Source organism: Empidonax traillii, unplaced genomic scaffold, assembly GCF_003031625.1.
Source record: "Empidonax traillii isolate 1590-97213 ecotype Southwest subspecies unplaced genomic scaffold, ASM303162v1 scaffold464:size472915, whole genome shotgun sequence".
NCBI lineage: Eukaryota > Metazoa > Chordata > Aves > Passeriformes > Tyrannidae > Empidonax > Empidonax traillii.
The window spans coordinates 132,122-155,807 of NW_020955657.1; the positions used below are offsets into that span (position 1 = coordinate 132,122).

At 38.8% G+C, this 23,686-nt stretch overlaps 1 protein-coding gene across 1 annotated transcript in view; it reads right to left on the minus strand.

The window, feature by feature from the left end:
- ADAMTS12 (ADAM metallopeptidase with thrombospondin type 1 motif 12) overlaps positions 1-23,686 on the minus strand; it is a 139,720-nt gene that overhangs the window by 25,178 nt on the left and 90,856 nt on the right. The window contains exons 13-16 of the mRNA XM_027895680.1: positions 19,613-19,746; positions 11,974-12,094; positions 6,313-6,557; positions 4,841-4,982 (exon numbers count right to left, since the gene is read on the minus strand). Of these exons, the coding sequence (XP_027751481.1) occupies positions 4,841-4,982; positions 6,313-6,557; positions 11,974-12,094; positions 19,613-19,746 (642 nt within the window). The remainder of the gene's footprint in view (positions 1-4,840; positions 4,983-6,312; positions 6,558-11,973; positions 12,095-19,612; positions 19,747-23,686) is intronic.

Consider the following 23,686-nt stretch of genomic DNA (forward strand, 5'->3'; position numbering starts at 1 on the left):
ATTCCAGTTTTAAGAAGTTTTTGTATACATTTTGACTGAAAACTATGTTTTCTGAGCAACTATTACAGAACACTCAGCACAAGAGGCAAATCACAGTGATCAAGAGACACACAGAGATATTCCATACAAACAATCTGGGTTATTTCCTAATAGTTCCACTTACACAAAATCCCACTCATTTAACAGAAAGAAACATGAATACTAAAACACTACATTACCCTAGTGTGAATCTAAAGAAAGTCAGTTTCCAGGGGCCTGATTTCCTCACAGTTCTGCAATAATTTGAGGCAGATCTCATGCTGCAACCCAATCTAAAAAAACATATTGCAATATTACAGTTTGAAAGGTTGTAGCTAGACTCATATAGAGACATTAAAATAACTGTATTACATCCAAATTCTAAGGACTAAAAAGACTGAAGAAACATTTATTAACTCTCATTAAATTAACTGTGGTATTTATTCACAGCAATTATTATGCACATGGTAGGTCACTGTATCTCTATGACTTTTATCCTTCTGGGAAGCACAGGGCCTAACAGCACTGTTGTTATGGTGCCAAGGATAAGTGTTAGGCTATTTTGCCTAGAAAACCAGCTTTTCCTTCCTTGCCTCAGACCTCCTATTAACTAGTGTGGGGCATTATCTGGAAGATAAGACCAGTAATCCATAGCAAATACTTGGGAAATATGAAAATATTCCTCCATACAACATATAGACTTGTAGAATCATAAAAATATTAAGGTTGGAAAAGACCTGTAAGACCATCAAGTCCAACCAGTAACCCAAAACTGCCTCAGTAACACAGAAGGGACTTTTCTATGCATATCTGAGTCATTCCATAGAAGCCAAGGGAAATCTGTATCCCATTTTTACTACTTCAGAAAAAAAAACAGGTATGTGAGGGTATGTTTTCACTTTTTGAGTACTTTCAGATTTGGGACTGAGACATACAAAACAATTGGTGACTACAGCACAGGATTTGATGACTTGCTTTCCTCGAGTCAGACGTGAGGATTGATTTTCTGGAGCAGAATTAGTGTCACCTATAAGGGAAGATTAAGGGATGGAGGCATTCAAGCTCCAATGTTTGGAAATAGCTGCAAGGTTGCAGTATGTCTGGAGGTGATGATCTCCTATTCCCAGGTGACTTCAAGCAGAAGAAAGAATTTTGGTTCAGCACAGGACTCCCAGGGATCCACGTTCTCTTTTATGCTACAGTAAATGTACCCGGAATATTCAGCAACCTTCCTGCTAGCTGTAAAAAAAGCAGTTCACAGAAATATGTTTCTGCCCCTTTCAAAATCATGATATGCTGCTCCTGCAAAGACAAATAAGAAATCTTTCGCTTTGATAAATGTTTAGTGTCATTTCAGATGCTGTAACTCACTTTCAAACCACCATAAACCTTTGCAAAAGTTTTGCTTTGAAGCTGTACATTCTCATAAAACAACTGCAGATCACTGACATCAACAAATTAATTTATTCACACAAACAACTTTTACTATGGAAGTTATATGAACTCCCAGTGTAGTTTCAAAATGTTTGGAAGTTGAGCTCCAAAGCTGGAAGGAATCCTATATCAATACACAGTTGCTTTTATCAGGTTGAGCAAGTTGAACTAGAAAACACTGCAGAATCAGAAAACTAGTCACTCCACACCGATCCTACCCTAACAAGTATTTACACAATTGCATAACTTAAATAGGTAATATCCCATTTAAGTCACAGATTTAGAATTCTAAATTTACCTAAACCTCAGTAAAATTTGAAACCTTAACACTATTTTTAGAGGGCTTTGAGAGATAGCTGTTTTCCTCTCTTCACCACTTTTTCTTCTCTTTGACATCAACGCTAATTAGTTCACACTGATGAGTACTATCTCAGCTCTGTGGGGAAAAAAAAACAAACAAACAAAAAAACCCCAAACAAACCTACAAATATTCTGAGGAAAAAAGAGAAATCAAGGATGACAATAATAGATCAAAGAAAAATCTTCATTTCTCTGAATCTGCTCAGAGATTACTTCTATTCTCTGTGATACTTCATTCCTAATGCAGGGCTTCTTAGGTGCGAGCTTAACCTCTTCAGCTCTTGATTTCTCACTTGGTTTACAAAGAAAGGAGCCTGTTTAAAGTCATCTGGTTGTGGGAGGCTTTTGAAACAGAGATTAGAAATCTGTTGGCTGCATAGCTCTCAGTTTGGGCAAAATTAAGGCTGAAAACAACAGAAATAGAGGACCAGAAGCAAGTGTATAAAAGGCATATGCAAAAGAGCATCTTTGATCATAGAACTCATTTAAACATGTAATTGTCTCGGTTGTCCATTTAAATCAGATACTCTTTGTATTTGAATGAGCAAATTATATTCTGTGCATGTACAAGTAATGTGCAGAATACAAGAGTCAAACTTTAAATTCTCAGTGTTACAAAACTCAACCCCGTAACAGTGAACAGAAATACAGTGACCTTTGTTTTCTAAAATCAATGCTGCAAGTTGAATACCACATTTCAGTTCAGGAACATCTGATGGTAATTTTGCAAAGCAGCCTTGATAACAGTTGGGAAGGATTTAGGGGGCACATAACAATTAACCTCTGAACAAATCTTACAGTTAAGTCCTTTTGTGGAGCTTTGAAAATTTGCCAGTTACTGATGCTATCTATGGAGAAGTAAATTGTTGATGTTGCCTAATATCCTTGCTTTATTGCAGTTGTGCTGTGTTATACCTCTTGTTACATCTAATGCCACTTGAAGCTGGTTTTAAGAAATATGGCTAAAGCCTTTAGGCAAGGAGGAAGGATTAATACTTGTAATTCCGACCTTACCCATTCTGTGATTCTGTAAAGAAAGAATATTAGGTAGTTGCTCTAGAAAAAAAACTCAGTGACACATTTAAATTAATCTGGCTGTCAGAAAGCCTACGGGCTCTAGTTGCTGTCTTGACAGCAGGATCTGGAACAACAGGTTCTTGGCCAGTGGGTGCAGCAGCAGAGCACTGTCTGGTGTGCACAGATTCTAACTGCAAAGTGATTCCTTTCTGCATAAAGGAAATGGCAGGAAGAGGCTCAACCTGTCCTGAACTGAGGACTGAGCAAAGCTTATGATCTTTACTATAAATTATCCCCTTTCGGTGCTTGTTCTCCATGAACTGAATTGTGCTGATCTATTTCCTACACTGATAATGAGCATCACGTGCTGCAATGTGTTCTCCTTTTCCTTGTATGCAGTATTAGGTATGTTTACCACAAGAACTATTAATTTTTCAGACAGTATTTTTTCCCGGTTACGTGATATTATGGTAGACTGGCCTGACCCCTCTTTGAGACTACAAAAGATGGGGGCATATGAGGGCAATGAAGGAAGACATGGATCTTCTGTTTCTCCACTGCAATGGAACTGGAAAAGGGGCCAAGAATCTTGTGGAAAAATATCTTTAGGGAGCTGCCCTGGGTTCATTCTGTGAAGAGACAGCTTCACCCTACCAAGCCATAATTCATCATTCATTAGTCACCACCTGGACTTTTTTCAGATGCATTCACCATGGATAAGCAGGTGTATCACTGAGCTAAAACTGCATCATTTTTTCTCTTAGGACAGATGAAACATCACCCAATTCCCCTCCCTGTAGTCCCATCTGTCATTCCCTAATGCAGCTTCACTTTCTTGGCTCCACAAAGCATTTGTTCACATTTTTCTGATCTCTATGACTGTGAAAGGCCATAGTGCCCTTGGATTTACTGCTCGGTTGTTGACCAGTGGTGAGGAAAGAACCTATGCCGAGTCTTGGGCATGTTCAGGTTTGCCAGGAGAAGATAAGTTTAGGTAAGGATCAATTTCTCACACTGACTGCAGCTGTCAGTTCAACAGTTCAGCTTTCTTGGCCCTTCTTTTTATCTTGGAAAAACTACTGGTTTACTGTTTACCAAATGAAAGCTTGCAATAATCCTTGAAAGATATTTACTACTAACCTTAGGCTATTTAAATACAGCTTTTCTTATTTATCTATCTGTAGGTTTGTCTTCAATAAGACTTGTCATGCAGCACACCCATAGCAGAAGAGGAACTTGCCTACTTCAATATAGTTTCATCCTATAAACTTTTCAAAACACTTGAAATTCTAGTAATTTGGTACAACAAAAATGAATTTTGAATCTAAACAAAATGAACACTCAGATAAAATCAATCTCATCATTCAAAGTCAGAAGTCAGAGAAGGGTGCTCCGTAATCCAGCAACACTAGCAATATTCAATTCTGCTCTTATTTTGCCTGCTGGTCCTGAGCTGAACTCAGCAGGGATCACACCACAATGATGTGTAGCCGTGTGAGGCTATTTGGTTCTAGGTCAATAAACTCTACTATGCCCATATTCCCTGCTAAGTGCAGCAAGACTTCAGCATTTCCAATTTCCATAATGATGAAGAGCTAACATTTTCCAAATACACCTTTTCTGTTGCTATGCCCTTTTTTAAAAAAATATAACAAAGCTTATTATTCCGGATGTGTTTGTGCTTTGATTACCTGGGCATAAATCTGTTCTACTAGTGCACCAGTGTGCTGCTTAGGAGGGTCAGCTAGCTCAGATTCATGGCCAGGCAGATTTTGAATACCTCCAGAGAAAGAAACTTCACAACCTCTCTGGGAAACCTGCTCCAGTGCTCTGTTATCCTCAAAGTAAACAAGTTTTTCCTCATATTATTTTTGTAAACGTGTGATCTGATTTCCCACCACATGCAGATTAAAGAACCTTACCTCTTTGAGGATTATGTCTGGATAACTTTTAGATGAGATTTGCCAGTAATGAACACAAACAGTAACAGAAAAAGGAAGCGAGGAATTACCTCTTCCACAGGTAACACTGCAGGCCGTCCAGTCTCCATATTGCCAAAAATACTCTGGCTCTCCAATCTCATTCTCATTACTTTCTTCTTTACGTACAGTGTATTCATACTTGATTCCAGGGTTAGTTTCTTGAAAAAGTAGCTGGAAAGAGTGTTGCTTATTAATTATCTAATTAATAATCCACTGGCCAAAAGCTTTCAAAGTGTGAAACTGGAAGAATTAAAGCAGCCCATTTTGGAACCTACTGCCAGTTCAGAGAAGCATAATTTCCATCTCTATGTTGACATATATCTTTCAAAGACACAGTTGTTTGCCATGCACTTTGCAAGCACAAGTGGGAATAAGTGGGTCAGCATAATTGTTACCCTATTGACTGTAAGAAAAGATAATGCAAAGTCCATCCAAAGCATCCATATGCTGCTGATTAAGAGCCCATTGCCTATCCCTATTATAAATTATAATTTCCCTGCCTTCTGAAATAGCTCTTACAAAACAACCATTAGGTCAGAAAATTACAGACATTATTCAGACACTGCTTTAATATTATTTTTCAGTGTTTCTGAACTGAGAAGCAAAATTCCAATTGAGAAGAGCCACTCCAGAAATTTACCTGGAAAGGAGAAAATAAACATCATCATATGTTTATCATCAATCAAGGGATAAAAGACTTCAGGAATTAACTCCTACTCTTCCTCCCAGTTGTACTAGAAGACTGAGCACCCATTAGGTGTGCCTTCTCACCAAACAAAGTGTGAAAGTGGCTCCCATCACACACCTAATACTTCTTTTAATTGCATGGTAGATACACAGGCAAACAAGCCATGAGAGATACTTTCAGAGAACAAACGGTCAATTTTAAAATATTTTTTTCAGAATTAACAGAAGCTAGTTATGTTTATGTTAGCATCTATAAAGCAACATGAAACAAACAAAAGAAAGCAGCCTCCGTGTATGCTAGATGGATCAATTTCACTTACAAGCTATTAATCCATCTATGTAATCCTGTACGCTTTTCTTGCTCACTGTAAGCTGTCACTGCTGTCAGCCTTCCCTAGCTCTCACTGTTCACAGCCTGACATCAGCTCTCTTTTTGTGATCATTTATTTTTCATCTTGATGTGGTTCACATCACAGCCATGTGTTGCTCTAAGTTGGTACAAGAGACAGGGAAGTTTGGGCAAAGGACTGACCAACTATAGGTGACAGGATCCCTGTCCTAGTGGCAACATAGGATTATACCAGCATGCAGTAATCATCAGACTATGTTACAGGACATGTATTTTTAGGCAAGATGAACAATACTCAAGCAAGATGCTTATTTCTCTGCAAAACAGCTCAACTATTTTTTGCAAGATAGCATGCAAATAGGATGTTCATATACCAATATATATTTTCCAGCCTCAGTTTCAGAGTCTCAGCTCATTCTGCTGCCATCCAAATCCAGCAGGTGCTGCTTATGATGTCCTACTTACCTGAATCCATATTGATTCATTGGTGGGTCCTGGAGCAGTCAGATTTTCTAGATCCCCTGTTCTGTCATACTGAAATACTGTGCCTGCCACTTTGTATTCACCATTCCACTGGATGATAAAGCCTCCATTCAGGTAGTATTTTTCTGGGTCTTTGCTTCGCACAGCAAGGAAATTTCCTGCTTCTGCAACTTCCATGACTTTGATTCCCCTCGCACCTTTTGGAATTAGCCCAATATCAACATATCCTAAGAGACAAGAAAGGTTCATGGAGGTGAACAGCAAAGTTGCCATTGCATTTTACTTCTTGTAAGATTATTAAAACATCTGCTTTGCTTGAAAATATATACAAATGTGCTCTCACAGAGCTTGTATTTCAATTTGTTAATAGCGTGATTTTCTAGTATGGACTGGGGAAACATGTTTCAGAAATGTCAGCGACATTTAGAAAAGATACCTAAGTGAATGACTTTCTGAGCTGCACCAGGCAAAATCTACTCCACAGATGAGCATCAGCATCTCCATAACCACACCCAAGGTCTCTGTCATACTGCAGTGTGAACAATCTGCAGTGAGAAATGCCAGGGAGTTACAGCAAGTTAACAGTCCTTGTGGGAAACAAACCTTGTGGGGAAGGTTTTTTCAATTTTCAAAGAACATTTGCATCTGTACCCACTGTACAGGTATGTGCATAATTCCACTTTCTCTTAAGTCATTTAGCTTCTCTATGGCTGTTTGCCATAGATAGCCTACAAGAAAAAATGAGTGTTATACAAATACCTCAAACTACTACTATAAATCGAGCATATTTTTAACAACTACTGGTTTTCACAAGAAAGTACAAAGGCTCTTCATGTGTGAAGTTACCTGTTAAAAGATTTTCAGCCTGTGTGCCAAGAATGAACCCAGAGCACCTATTACAGAATTCTGTTTGTACCACAGTCAATATATGACATCAGGCTCTGTGTTTCTCACTCTACAGGGAACTGCTATTGCTACTGAGTTGTAAAAATAGGAACTTCACAAAGATATTTGTACAGAAACTCAGATAGCTTTCTTGTTATTGCTCCTAGCTTGGCTTTGGAAATTGGATGGATGACATCTCTACCATCTGGTCTACTGGAACTGTGAGGTGCATTTTGTGCTGTTTTTTTCGAGACAGGAACATGAGTGGTTCTCCAGTTCTTATTACACACTACTGAGGTAATGAATTAAATTCTGAGACTCACATCTTTGTTAACTTTTCTTTTGAAACAAGTTTATCACCTTTGACTGCTCACTCACACGAGTGAGACAAACCACACTGGGCATCCTAATCAATCTTCAGTATCAATGTTCTTCATCTACCAGAACTATTTATATGCTGTACAACAACCTGCTGTTTTAAGTGTCCCCAAAGTCCGTAACATCTGAATTTTTTCTGCAGCTCTTTTATGGGGTAATAAATATTAGTTAAAATGTCACATGTTTCTTAGGGTACAAAACAGGATCTGCCTGTTTCAGGTCCTTTCTAATTACATTAATATTATATAATTACGTACATAGATTTCCAGTGACTGATGTTTAAGAGGGAGAGTTTTCTGGATGGTACCTTGACTGACTGTGGAAATCCAAACATTTCAATCTTTCAGAAGTGAATGAAATAACAAAATCTGGAAGCTCACTGAATAACCTCTATTATTCATGAAATCAGCGGTCTAGGTCTATTGTAAGTAACTAAGTCTAATGACTCTCCCAAATGTTCTATTCATTCAGTACAGAGAAGACATGTTATGAACACAGTGTGTGATTATGTAACTGAACATTTGAATAGAAGGCATACTTACAACTGGGCCAAATTAACACAGCATGGAAAATCTTAATTATGCCACGTCCTGACAGTTTGGCTTTGCAGTGCTGGTGTTCTTTTACAGTAGGTTGGGTTTTTTTCCAGATGTAATTAAAATAACATTTGTTCAAGACACAAAGTATAAAATCAATAAAATGAAATTTTTGGTCTGTTCTAACATGAAAAGCTGGTTATCCTTTCTAGATTTTTGAATAATTGTTTTTGTCTGAATCATAAATGGGATTTTAAATGTATTTCAGCTGTCTGTTGATGGATGTTATCATTCGATCAGTGTATCACACTGCCTTCTCTCTGTCCTTCCTTTTTTTCACCACCAAATTACCTCTCGATTTCTCAGAGCCTCTCACTGATTACCAATAAACATTATCTGATTTTGAAAGCAAAGCTAATCAGCAGCAAGCTTTTGAGCTTGTCACTCATCATAAAAAATTTTTGTTTAAAAATTACATGGATGGTGTTTATGTAATTGTTCCTGGTTCTGTGGTTTCATCTGATAAGGACTAGACATCCGAGATTCAATAACAGTCAAAATGTCAGTTGTCTTACCTACACGCTGTGCTCATTAAATCCTGGAGCAACCTTATTGTGGGTGCTTTTGCACACCTGTGAATAAGCAACTCTCAGATACTATTAAACCTTCCCTTTTTAATTAAAATTAAATCTGTATGCTCCTAACACAGACGAATAAAGTAATGAAACCATTGTTGTAGGAACAGCTCTACAAAGACTGAGGAGCTTGTTTCTCTTTTCCCACTGCTGTGAGAAACGAGTAATTTTACCCAGGCTGTTAGCATAGCATTGCAGATCAGGTGATAATCAGATCTGACTATTTCTCCTTATCACAACAGCTCACATTCTTGCTCTCCAGTTTGTTATATCTGCAAGCCTTTCTTTCTCTAAAGTATACATACCTGAGGCACAATTTTCCAAGCTCTGGACACTACCACAAGGATATTACATCGGAAATAGCACAGGCTCCCAGAGGCATACTGGGTTTGCAAGTCCATGTATGCTTTCACAGAACCTTTCATTGAAATATCAAAGGTGTGATAGGAATGGCAAAAAAATTATAGTCTAGAGACAGTCTTGCTAGTGAGGATCAAGTAGACCTTCCAGTCTCTCAGATCATGCATCATGCCTATGTCCAAAGTCCATCTCAGGATACAAGGTTAAGTTTAGGAACATACCAGATCTCTGTCTGCACTTTGTTTGCATGAAAAGGAAACTGTGATAGCAGAGAGAGCACGGCACAAGTCTGTTCAGTCCCAGCCAAGTCAGGAAGTAACAGGAGCTGGATAAACCTCCATGTTAGGGTGAGCACAACCAGTTTCCTTGTTTGACCACCACTTTGTCAAAATATAGCCCTTCACAGGAGTTCATGCACCTTATTTTGCCTTCAGATTGGTTGAGGAAAACACCCCCACCCCTAATGTACAATCCCTCACTTCCTACTTTTTATACATTTAAATGCCTTGTCCACTTACTACTAGAAGGTGGAAAAGTCATTTCCCATAACACGTGCAAAAGGGTGAAGACAGAATAAATAACCATCCTTATGACTACACACCTCCACCAGGGACAGAATCCTTTGTCTGACGCTGACAACCTCATTCGCCCTATTTGCTGTCCATTTACTCCATGTTCCCTGCACTTAACGCAGTCCTAAGGCCCTGCTCCATGTGCCTCAGTCTTTCTCCTACTCCAGTGCTTCTCCTCAACCAGCAGTGCAGTTTACTCTCATTCCAAGGAGCTTGCACAGCTTGCAGATGTCCTGCTATACACAGTTATGCTCCTTATATAACTGTGCTATACACAGTTATACTCCTTTACAATTGTCACACCACCACCAGTAAAAACAAGGATTTCGACTTTTTCAAACTCTACCTTCAAACTTTTCTTTCTGAACATGAAGCAGTAAGACTTCAGGTAAAACTGATCACCTTGCCCTGCAAGGAAAGGCTGAATTATTAAAACTCATTTCTAGCATTTCATTAACCTGACTTAGTCAACTTGCAGACAACACATACTGCTGCAGCATTAGATCCAGGAAGAGCCCTCCTGGACTTAGGCTCTGAACAGAGATTTAAGTCAGAACACATTAGCTTTGATTTTGTATTTTTCTGTGCCATTGAACGTAGAAAAACTCCTCAAAATCTTCTTTGCCAGTGACTGTACCTTCAGTACAGTTTTGTTACCTATACTGAATTTATGAGCCTAAGGTTTTTCTGTTTATATAAACTGTTCAGTAGCCACTCTGCTATAAATCTGACAGAACACCACAGTACCTGTCAGAGACAAAAAGAAGCCATATATTGTGAACCAAAAAAAAATTTTTCTATTGCCAGTTTAACACCTGTGAACACTGAGATCCACACGTTGTCTTGAAGAGCTCACTAACCTCTGCATTGCCTGACACTTTTCCCTTCTGCAATGGAGTCAATGTCTATAGAAGGGAGAGAATCTGCAGAATCTACATTTTTTTACTGAATCTAAAGAAAGTAATGAAATAATACTTAACACTCAGTATCCCTGACCAGTATCTGTCAGTGAGGCTGACTGAATCTCAAGGCAAGCAAAAACAAAGATATAACACAAAATTAGTTTAAATAAAATAAGAGGCGCTTATCCTTCTATGTATTACAGTATTGGACGTTTTTAGTAAAACTGTTGTTTGAAAATGAAGTTCACATCATCTGTAGCCTTGGAAAACTCACACACACTCAAAGGCAGAGTGAATTTTAGATTCCCAGAAGGAAAAGATCAGAGATGTGAGAATTACTGTAGAATTGGAAGAGCGGGAGCTGTAGATTTTCCTTTGTAAGTGTCACATATATATGCAACCTACTGCAGGATTTCAGGCATCTCCGAAGTTCACCTTTGGGGAACAGAGAGAAGGAAAGCAAATCCAAGTACAGAGTATGGAAGAAACCCCTGAATTATTTAAGCTGCTTTTACCCTGAATTTAGGAAAATCCTATCAAACTAGCTTTAAGTTACTAGCACAAATCATTCTTGTGCAAACCAGAACTATTATTTTATTTAAAAAAATCCACAAACCCAAAAGCCAGCTAAAGGCACACTCTCACTGCAATTTCTCCCTCCTCACTAGCATGGTACTAGTTACTGATTTTGAGACTTCTCAAGATCAAGGCACCAGCCTCTTTCTTCAGCCACAGACCTAGCTCTAAGCTTGCTCTCCAGTGCCTCATCTTCCCACCTCTCCCCCTCCTGTCCTGGTTTCCAATCAAAGCTGTTCATCCTGGCTGTCTCTTCCACTTTCAGCTCACTGCCACAGTTCTTACTCAGGTTTAGTCTCCCACTCCTGCTTCCAGACTCTCTGGTTCAGACTCATGCTGCTTAAGTCAGCTTAAGGCCTGAATGTCTCACCACCGTCAGTGAAGAAAAGCTCAGTCCTCCAAGTGTTTATTCAGACCACCTTAAACCTGAAGGGAATTACTCTTAAGCTCCCCTTTATGACACTTAAAAATGAATCCCCAAACCACTCACTTTACATACAGATTTTCTGAGATGGCAAATTACATTCATTTTGTAAATGCATTTGCTATTTTGGATTTTATTATTATCTGTCTTACTTGCACAGGACCTGTTGGTCTCCGATGATTTTTTTATAAGACAAGGTGAACTTAAAAAGCACAGATAGCAGATTTTTTCTGGCAGAAGCGTGATTCACTGAAACATCCATTTATTATTTTTCATGCAGATGATCACTCAGTTTGCAACGAGAAGCTCTTAATCCTTTTTATGTAGAGAAATTACTTCACCAGCAGAAGAATTTAAAAGAAGAACCCATATTACCAAATCCTTCACTTTGATTAAACACCATCTTCACTGTACGACAAGCAGAGCCGTCTCCCAGGCAAACTCCACACTGGTCTTCCGTTGCATTGGAATTTATCTCATAATCACAGCCAACAGTCTAGAAGGAAAAATATTTTCAGAATAAATATGGCCTCCACAATGAATTACTGAGAACTCCTATATCACTGCACTTTTAAGAAGGGGAATAGTTTATATACTATATAAACAAACTAATAGTAGAGATTGTTATACGTAGGTCAAACTTGAGTATTATACTAATGTGAAAAACAAACTAACAAACAACAGCCATCACCATGCCATGAAACATACAGTAGTCACCAGTTACTTGAGATAGAAATGTGCCACTCAAATGGCCTCAATATCTGGGATTGGCCAATAACTAGGATGTGTGTCCGCTCTCTTATGTCACAGAGCCATCCATAGATTCCCAGGAATACAATGAAGCAACAGAACTGAAATCTATGTCAGCTTTTTGTGGTCATCTGACAGTGCAGAACCTCTACTGCAGTCAAACTCCCTGGCAAAGAGAAACTCTTCAGCAGGCATGAATTTTTATACCCATGACAGCTGCTTCTTGAGCTTGTCAACATAGGGAATGGGTCAAGATAAAGTTCTGGTAAAGACTAATTTTCCAGCTCATGCTTGCCGCAGGGAGGAAAGTGAGAGAAAACCTTATTGATACTTAGTCAGGATAAAACTTCTTCCTTGCTGAACCCAAAAATTTTGTGCTCTAATGTCTTTAAACTTCAACAAGATTTTTATTTGGTTTGGGATTTTTTTTCTGCCTCTCTTCAAACCCAAGCAAGATTGCAGAACACAACTTAAGGTCCAACACTCAATGGTTGTTAGTAGTATCTGAGATTACCCGGAGGCCTGCGATATAGACGAAGAGCTGTAAGTCCAGTGGTACGTAAAGGTTTTCTCAGATGAATTTTCTCAAAATAAGCTTTCAGGTGCTATACCTGATAACTTCTCTAACCCTCTCTTGACCTGAAACCCTCTCTTGACATGAAAATCTGGGTATTACCTCTTCTAATTCTGATCTTATTCTACCTTCAGGACATCAGCTACTGTAATCTGTAGGCTTCTGACAGGAAAATCAATCTATTAGACTAACCTAAGTACACAGGCTTCTGCATTCTCCAATATTTTTATATCATTTTTAGCTTAAGAAACACCTGAACTTTTTGTCTAAGTGCCAGTGTTTGAATGAACAATTAGAGAAACTGCAAAACACAGAAACAAGGAAAGGCCTCAAGTTACAGACGGTGTCAAACTATGTCACTTTGAAGAAGATTCAAAACAAAGCCTCATCCATCACTTAATGCCAATACATAGTCAGCACCTTTGATACCTACTCTGAAAAACAACAGCCATGCCAAAAGGTTCTGCAGCAGCCTTAGCTTCTCTCTCCTTTCAGCAAAGGCTACTTTCAAAAAATGGAAAGTTTTGTAATGTCTTGCACACAGACACATCCTGGCACCAAGGACCAACCACACTTACAAGCAGTGCGCAATGTTACAGAGATAAGCACATGTTAAGAAGGTGAGTAAATTTTTGCCTCCAAGCACTTAGCTATTCAACCTGGATTTAATCAAGTATTCAGAATACACAGGCGCCACTGCTATATGTACAGGACGTTTCTTTATCTTGCCAAGAGTTCAGATCTGTCTCTTCCCCAGCTATCTACAGATGCCCTGAGGTTTATATTTAACAACTCCTTATAATTTAAAGAGGTTGGTGTGTTGTTGTTTTCTCAAAGTGATGCATTCCGCAGTGTATCTACTGCACTATCAGTACATTTATTAATAATTGTAAACAGTAAAGTCATAGTTATCAGGTTTATTATTACACCAGAGGAGCAATCAGCCCCTCTGGAGAGCCATGGAAGTCGAAGTTTATTTTCTTTCTATGCACATATACACTATTAAACAGAAAGTTGGTGAAAATCCAGAAATGGAATCCTTGTACTTCATGCTTTGCTACTGGAAAATATTATTAATTACTGTTTCACAGCTTCTCTTTTGAACATCTTAAAACAATGATTTGTCTTCAAACTATATAATTTTTGCCATTTCTGGTAGAAAATGCACGCTCTAGAAAAGGTTCCTGTTCATCTTTATTTACTGTCCATGCTTCTTTGAGAGGCTGAACACAGAAATATTTCACCTAGTTCACACTGTCAATCAGACACTTGGAAAAGAACAACAGTGAACATATTTCCCTTCCAAATACTGTGTAGTGCAAAAATCCCCAAAGGTTGAACAAATTAGTTCTGAACTGCAGCAGCACTGGCTCTAACTGAGGTGGCAGCACCACTTTACTGCTTTGGGTTGCCAGTTAATGTCTCTGCATGAGCTGCACTCCATCAGCTCAGTCAGAACCAGCTCAGGCCATTTGCTCTTGGCCACACATTTGTTTCAGCAACACATCTGTGGCATCAAAATATGACATCGCTTTGATATGAAGGGAATCCCTTTGTCCCTTCCAGTTATAACCATAGAAACTTGTATTGCATTTTTTCCTCTTCACACAACAGTTTGAAACAGTTTTTATCTGATCAGACATCAGCCTTACCTATACATGCAATATTCCCATATATTCTTGAGTTGCTGGGATACCCAAGAATGAAGACCTTTAAACCACTGTGGCAGGGCAGAAAATTCACTGTGCTACAGTAAATAAAGCCTTCATTTTATTCCCCAGCTCTGGGGTGCTGATGCTGCTGCAAAGACCTTCATATCTAGCATCAGGGCCTCATCTTACAAATCCATGAAGAACGGTCACAAAACAATATTCTCATGTGCCAGAATAAACATAATTTTATTTACTCTGAATACATTTCTATGAACTTTAATTTCCAGAACATGTTTTACTTTATCACCCCAGTGAAGACCACATTACTTTTGTCATCCATTAGAATAATTTCTAGATGCTTCCTTCTCCCTTTTCTTTGCTTTCCTCATTATTTAGTTCTTCTAGATGGACTAGTCATGTTTTCTAAAAGTGTCTCAAATTTTTCAGAAAGTCAACATGACCCAGCCATGTGCACTCACAGCCCAGAAAGCCAAACCTGTCCTGGGCTTCATCCAAAGCTGGGTGGGCAGCAGGTGAGGGAGGGGATTCTGCCCCTCTGCTCTGGTGAGACCCCACTTGGAGAACTGCATCCAGCTCTGGGGTCCACAACACAAGAAAGACATGGACATGTTGGAGCAAGTCCAGAGGAGGCCACAAAGATGATTAAAGGGCTGAAGCACTTCTCCTACAGGTTGAGAGAGTTGGAGTTCTTCAGCCTGGAGAAAAGACAGCTCCAGGGAAACCTCAGCACAGCTTTTTAGTACCTAAAGGGGCTACAAGAGAGCTGGAGAGGGACTTTTCATAAGGGCATGTAGTGATAGGACATGGCGGAATGGCTTTAAACTGAAAGAGGGTGGGTTTAAATTAGATATTAGGAAGAAATTCTTTACTTGTGATGAGGCACTGGCACAGTTCGCACAGAGAACTTGTAGACTGCTAATCACTGGGAGTGCTCAAGGACAGGTTAGATGAAGCTCTGAGCAACTTGGAAGTGGAAGGTGTCTCTGCCCATGCGAGCGCAAACTAGATGATACATAAGGTCCATTCCAACCTGAACCACGCAGCAGCAATTAGGCTGTGATTCTTTTACACACATATGTCCTTGTGCACCCTCTGCCAATGAAACCTGCTGTGCTACATCAACCACTGAGTGCCACAGCACATGCAACACAAACCATCATACCTTCATGCAGCCTGTGCTGCTGCCCCACTCACCAAGACTTTTTTTGGAGCCCCTGAGACAGAGGTCACAGCACACGGTGCAGAGGCAGATGTAATGACCTGAACTGCCTGAACATTACAGGAAGGAGAAACAATTTATTTCCTGCTGCTCAGTGACTACAGGGAAAACACCCAGAGATATTGCCCTTTCTCTGTTTCCAGAGGGAGAGGTTTTTGTGTCATATTGGCAGCGGGGGCTAGACACAAAAAGTCTTTACTGTCACTCAAGGGTATGGCCTGGATGTACTGCCTGAATATCTGTTATGTGAATAGTACATTACATTTTAATAAGGTCTTTCTTCTATTTGTCTCCCCCACTGATCTTCAAATAAAGAAATCACGTTCATTCTACGTTGGCAAATTAAAAGGTAAATTTGCCCTGAATGGGGAGAAATGTGTTCTGATATCTGATAATTTACCTTTTAATTTGCCTATATAGGTCTGAATCAATGTCCCTTTGGGCTAGCAATGTGAAAAAAGAGCTAAACCATAGTGAAAGGCAGTAAAGCTACTACATAAAAAATCCAAGCTCTGCAATCTGCTTTTCATGAAGGGAAAAAGGTTGATTCCCTCCATAGGACTACACAGCTGTGTAATTCTCCAATACAATATTAGTCTCTCAACATAGCAACTGTGAATTATCACAGAGAACAGATAACAGATTTGCATGATTGAAGGTCACTTAAGCCTATCAAAATTCTTTTCATGAGATGAATAGTTGCCAGAAACATCAGAGATGACAGGTGCTCCACCCTCAGTGTATGCACGCTCCAGTGCCTACACTTGTAAGCCTTCACTTTTAGATGATGTCATGGCTGGTATTTAACCAAAAGTCCCTGTTATGTACATATCAGTGCTAAATAAATATACTCTGGTGGCAGTGTCTTTGCTCTTTAATACTGGGGGAGCAACTGACCCAGTAAGAATTAGAGTGCACTTGTGACCTATAATTTAAAACACATGCACCCAGGCTATGTGCTTTAAAAATCTTATAAATAAAGGGGAGAAAGCGACAATTTAAAGATGAGTGTGGAGCAATACAGTAAAAAAAACAAACTAGTCATAGTATAGCTTGATGATTTGAGACTAAATTATTGAAAGATCTTGTCAGATCTCCTGGCAGAACTCCTCCTCTGTGTAAGATGCGAGAGGATCCAGCTATTTCATATGCCAGACCCTAAAATTAACCATTTTAGCTTGTCTTCGAATTGACAAGGCAAGTTCTAAGGGAATACCACACTAACACCTCAGCAGCAAGCCTTCTTTCTGCACTGAGGCACAGACAGCACTTCTAGAAGATTAGGACTAACACACTGGACAAACTGCAAGGACCAAGTGCATCAGCACTAGTGTCTGCCTGTAGTTACTTCTCACTTGAAGATGTACATTATGGCTTTGTCAGGGTGGTTAGGAAAGCACCCAGTATACCTCAGGGAGCTAAAATGAGACATCTCAAACCACATTTAGCCATCAAAGTAATACCAGTTTGTCTAATTGCTCTAAACAAAATCATAGTAAACTGCAAAAATCAGGCTGAAATCAGATGGACTTAAAAGATTAAATTCTCAATTGAATATGATTCTACCTACCTCTCTTTGATATACCCACTAGAAAAACTCTGAACTCGGTTGATAAAAAGTAGCTACTCTACATCAAATACATGTGAGAAATATAGACAATGGAACTAACATCTCACCAATTTAATTTTTTGCTCAATTTCAGACCAAAATGAAGTGTTATTTTAGTACTCAGAACAAATGTGAAGCAGTTTTTTGAGATATAGTTTTGAAAACCAGAACAGCACTTTAATAGACTAATGTTTGTGAATGCCTTTTCCACATCATTAGCAACATTCTGCAATCAGAGAACAAGAATGATGTACCAGACTAATTATAATAAACTAATTCTCCGTGATCTGCACTGTATGTATTGTGTTTAACTAGCTGGTCTAAAATACTAGTGAATTACCTGAGGATACATGAAAAAGCTTCTTCTCAAGTGTTAAGCTGGGTACCCATTTCAGATAGCTTTCAATAATATGAGCTCTTTGGGTTACCTATTCATCATTTGGTCTCATTTGTGATAGTTGTGTGGTTATATTATTTATTTTGTGATCCTGATTCCAATTAAATCTGTTTGTCAGGAGATGTGAAGCAGCAGTCAGCTTGTGAAACGCTGACAAAACCAGTACCTTGGAGGGAATTTTTCAGAAACCCTTAAAGTCCACAGAAATGTTAATGCTAAAGTATATCTTGGATCTATAAACTGCAATTAGATTAGCTTCCCTTTCACTCTTGATCTATCAATTCTAATGAATTAATTTTGTTATTTCTAAAGTATGTATACATTTTAAATGTCACAGGCAAAGCTCAATACAGAAAGCATAAGAAAACTAAAATTAATAATAGTGATCCCAGTCTAACTAAGCTGGAAATCAGAAAATGAACATATCACAAAGACAATCTTCTGAGTTTAGCAACTGGTCTCCTCCAAGTGAAGGTCAGAAGCACTGATATGGTAAGCAAGATTTACTACATGTTTCAAAATGCTAAAGATTGGATTCATTCTGGCTTGAACTGCTCAAAGCCAGATCAGATCTTTCACCATCATGGTTCAAAGGCCCATTCTGGCTCTCAGCAAAGTAAGCTGAGCAGTTCTCTTCAGCATGGACTTTAGCAGGGTCTTGGTAATTCCCTTTCACAAAGCAGGTCTTGCCAGGAAAGCTTAAACCAAATCCTTTATGACTGCTCTCTGAGGCCTGTCATTCTACTAAAATAAATAATTTAAAAGGAGGGTATATGAAACACCTATTAAAAATGTGAAGTTTCCATCACTGGAAGTCTTTAAGTAAAGAACGAGAAAAATGTCAAATAGAAATACAAGTTGCAAAGGGATAAAACAAATGACTTCTTGAAATTCCTTTCAGTTGCATTTTTATATGATTCAATGGCTTAGGACATACACTCGTCAGATTAGACAGGCTAATGCAGTTTCCACAAGCTACTAAGTCCTGGTTTTGTTTCCAAAGATGTTAAAAGCAAAAAAGCTATCAGGCTTCAAGGAGGTAGAAGACACAAAAACTCAATTTAAAGAAATAAACCATAGTTGTAAATACGTTCCCTACAAGTAAAGTACTCTTTATTTAGTAAATAGTACAAGTAAAGCACTTTATTTATAAGAAATTCACTAAAACCAGTGCTAAGACTGTGGATGTTACAGAATGTACAGATGTTCAGATGCCACACACACACACATCATCCTGGAAACAAACCTACCACCAACATGCAGAATATGCAGAGTTCATTATACTTACTCTTCAATACACAGAACATTACTAAGCCATATATTCTGTTTGCCTGTTATCTCATTGTACAGTGTTATTCAATATGACGATGTAAACTAAAGCAGTTGTGTAACAAGGTTACAACAAGAGGATTCAGAACTGCTACATGTGTAGCTACACGCTACTGCATTTTCATAAAAAACCCATGGACAATGCTGGAACCAATTAAAACCCTAAAGCTACAACCCTTTGTGAAAACATCTCATCAGAAAGAACAGATTTTTTTACATTGATGTTTTAAAGTAATGGAAAAGAAGAGAGGAACTAAAAGGTACCAAAAGTAATTAGCACACATTAAAAGGTGTGGAAACGACTCTTATGTCTACTTGGAAAGTTATTTCTTTAAATTTGCTTTCATGGTCATTAAAAATGTGACAAAATGGCCTTGATCCTGCAAAAAGAACTGTTAAGCATTTTCCTATCACTTTGTAAAATCAAGTTGTAGAGAAAGAAACATGCAAACATACCCAATACCTTACACATGCCATTAATACAGATATCTCGGCTGTGCCTTCCTTCAAAGCAAGGAGTACCGTCAGTGACTGCATCAAGCATCTTCTCTGAAAAATGGCCATCTACTGGGCGACAGTGGAGCTCACAGGGGTTTGCTGAAAGGAAAACAAAGATACTTTCTCAGACAATACTTCAGGACATTTCACTGAACAGGGACTGACAGTATGTCTTCACTGAACCATCTGCTCACTTTCTCTGGCATTTGGCAGAACTGATCTAACTAGAAGAAGTGAGCAGAGCCAGGTCATATTATTAAGAGTGACACAGGCCTGATAAATACCACCTGTGTATTTGTAGGAAGCAGCTGGAGGCAGGTACCCTCATACCTGCACGCTCTTCATCACTCCTGAGTTAAGCAGTAATGAGCCTGTCAGCTGTGATGGAGAAAGGGAGGGGAAACCAGCAAAGCCACCTGTCATTACTGGGGGGGTGGGAATGCCAAGGACACTGACAGGAAAGAGTTTTCCATCAACTGATGACTAAGTAATTTCAGAGATAATATAAACTTTTCATCACTCCTGTCAGCCTCTCTCAGAGAGCAGTCAAATGGTTGCTTCTGATCTGCTGCACATCACTGATCATTTTCACCTATCTCTGGTACTTAACAAATAATTTCAAGCACAGGGTTTTTTTCCTGCTTGGCAACTTATGAAATAGGGATAATACTGTTGAGTCTAACAGACCCAGGCTGTTCTTGTATAAATGTCCACAGAAGTAACAGGGAGGAGAAAAGCTGCAGTAAAAGCAACCAGTGGTCTCTGAAACAAAACTTTCTGTGACAGATCAGAGCCCTAGTCTATTCCATTTACGGAGTAAGAGCCAAACACACACCGCCCTGCCTCACAGACACTGGCTCTTGGGAACGGGAAATTTTGAAACTCAGACATCAGAGAGTCAAGTTTGACAAATAAGTTGTGTACATGGAAGATGAGTTAGAGCTGAAGCTAGGACAGAGCAAAGAGAGATAAAACCCCTTATATCCACTCCCTGAAAACTCTCCAGCTGAACCAGACTTACATTAAAAATTGATGAAGGGTAGCAACAGAGGACCTGCCTTTTAGTTTTGATCTCTCCAAGACCCCAGTCTATCCTGGTGCTAAAGCAAATTGTTCATGCTCAGCAAGCTGAAATGCTTTGCTGGGAAAAGCAATGGGCCTTAAAACCAGCAGTCAGTAGGTACTTGAAGGCACCATTATTGAGTAATTTTAAAACAGTGTCCCTGTGTGCTGCAGAGGAGCCACTGGTGAGTGACAGCTTTATCCTTTGTATGATAGAGTTGACAGAAGCCATTCCCTTGGTCTTAGGGGGATGCAAGGCAACTTCCATGTAGTGGCTGATGAATTTCTTTCTTCCTCCTTTGTTGGCCTCATTTGTGTCATACAAAGAACAATGTTTTAAGAAATTTTTAGTAATGAGAGAAACTGAAACTTCTGGTAATGAAAATAAATGAAATAACTTGCTACAAAAGGATTTATTCTTTCGGTGGAGGAAAATTTGCTCTCATTGCACTGGTCTATGCAGCACCAACATACTTATAACACCACACATTACACAAAGGTGACTGCACCTCCTGCCCTCAAAGGGCTTGAAGGTTAAGAACTGAATCCTAAGGAGCCTGAGTTTTTTATTATGAACCTCATTCATGTAAACAAAACCTCTGCAAAACTGGGATTAAAAAAAATAATGAAAGGACAGTAAAGGAAATCCAAAACCCTAATGAGGACTTTTGTTTTTTCCCTCTTGTCAGTAGAGCTAAAATGGCATCTTAGGATTGTCAACAGTGTTGTGCTTGTGGCTTCTCAAATAAAAATGCCTCTGTAAAGTAAAACAGAGTGATCAGATCTGGAGGAGTTGCATGGACCAAGGTTATACAGCTTGTGGAATTCAAGGCAATGTGAGTTGTGTTCAAGAATATTGATGGAAATGGAGCTACAAAAGATTCTCAAGCAAGAACATAAAGTTTGTGGCCCTTACCACCTCTCAGCCCCTCTTTGAAAATGGCCAGCCATAACATCTATCCGTCAGCTGTTTTGATAAGAGCTGTCATGATAAGTGATACAAGTAATTTTACTTCTGTCTGCAGAAATCTTTTTCTGGCCATATTTTGATTGCTTTAGTGCTCTTAATTTTGTTTCACCTTGCCTACCTTCTCAATGAAGCATTTTTTAAAAAGGAAGAAAAACACCCTTAGGACAAGAAGAATCCCAAAATTCCAGGTACTCTGTTACCTGCTCAGAATCGCCCCTGACCGACACATAATTTACAGAAACTCATTTCAGCTTTTACATTGTTTGTAATGCAGTATGTAGAGCAGCAGTTTGATATCTGTACTTCTTCCCCAGTTGTGTGTTGATGTAACAAGAAATTTAATTTCAGAAATCACTAATCAAGAAGCAGCAGACAGTGCTGACTGCTGATATATTCTTATCATAACTATGATGCCGTAAATCTATAACTCAAAATCAGTTTGGAGAGAGAGATAACTCCCCTACTAAGTCAAAATAAAAAGTCGAAATAAAAAGTAAAAACAACTAACACACAAAATTTCAGACTTGTATAGGTTTTCCAGACATGAAGTCTTCACTGGTTTTCCTAACTGAAGTAGCTGAACTGAAATAGATCCTACCCACAAATTTTGCATTGCTATTCTTTCTATACTTTTTCTACTAAGCCTCACTGGAAATGAGAGGGCATTTCTCCCTCCACACAAACTTAGTTCTATCTAGTATTTATTTGATTTTTCACCTGCAGAAAGGCTGGTTACGGCACCTAATTATACTAGCACTGTATTTGCCTTTCATTTTCTAGTATTATTTCCTTATCTATCGTTATTATTTATTATGGTTGAAGTCAGGGACCTTGGCTCTATTATTCCAGGACTATAAATTGACTGTAACAGAATCAGTCACTGTTCTCCAAAAGTCTGATGTTTTAAACCCAGAACAGATAAAAATGTAGAAAGGTCTTTCATCTATTTTCAGAAAGCAAACTCACACACAAGGAAAACAAATACATTTCCTGATATGTAAACAGATACATTTGCTGAAATGATGGAAGACTGGCATTGAATTCAGACTCTTTTTTTATTTCAGTCCTGAAAAGTCTAAACTGAGATGAATATGAACACCAGGGTTGTTAGAAGGACCTCATTAAAGCAGCTGGTTAAGTTTCAACTACTTCAGCAAATTACTAATTCATGCTGAGACTTTAACAAAAATGCTGTCATCTTTGTAACTTTTAGGCCAAAATATACATAAATTCTTGCAATACAGCATATGCATGAAATACTAGATCCAATCTGTGAACACTTAGTAATGACCATATTCACAAAGTCCTTGTTCAAAGAAAGTACACCGAATTCCTGTTCAAACAGAGCTGATTTCTCCTTGCATAAAACCCAGAGAATTTTATCCATCCTTCCACACCAAAGCAGAATCAAAACCACTTAGACTACTCCTGCTTAGATTGTATTCCTGTCTAGAACAATAACATTAATTCCTCAAGCCCTACAGGTAATTGCTTTTAACACTTAACCACCCATACGGCAGTGAAGATTTCTGAATGTGTAACCTAAAGTTCCCTGCTACTGTTTTGGCCATTTCTGCTTGTCATACCTTTCACAGATGGGAAGAACTGCTGGATCTGTCTCTCTCTGGGGTTTCCTGTACTGTTTGAGTGGAGGGGATGAAAAGTTGAAGTATGAAGCACAGTGACAGAAAACTTGAAGTCAAATCCAAGTTTAAAAGCAGAAGAGCTACATTCAAACTGAGTTGTTAAGACCAGAGTAAGACCAGCTTTGTGAAGTCAGTTAACAAGGTCACAGAACTGCTTGGACCTCACGAACTTCTTCCAGACTTGAGTACAACACTGCACAGAGATGTGCAATCTTGCTAGCCTTGTATCTCTACTACTCAGGCTTATGCCTGCTAAATACTCTTTAAAAGTTTCCTTGAATAGTTGGCATTTAGCTGTCTCCTTGTCCTCCTTTCCAGAGTAAAACTTGCTTCTCTCAATCTATGTTTTTCTAATCACAGA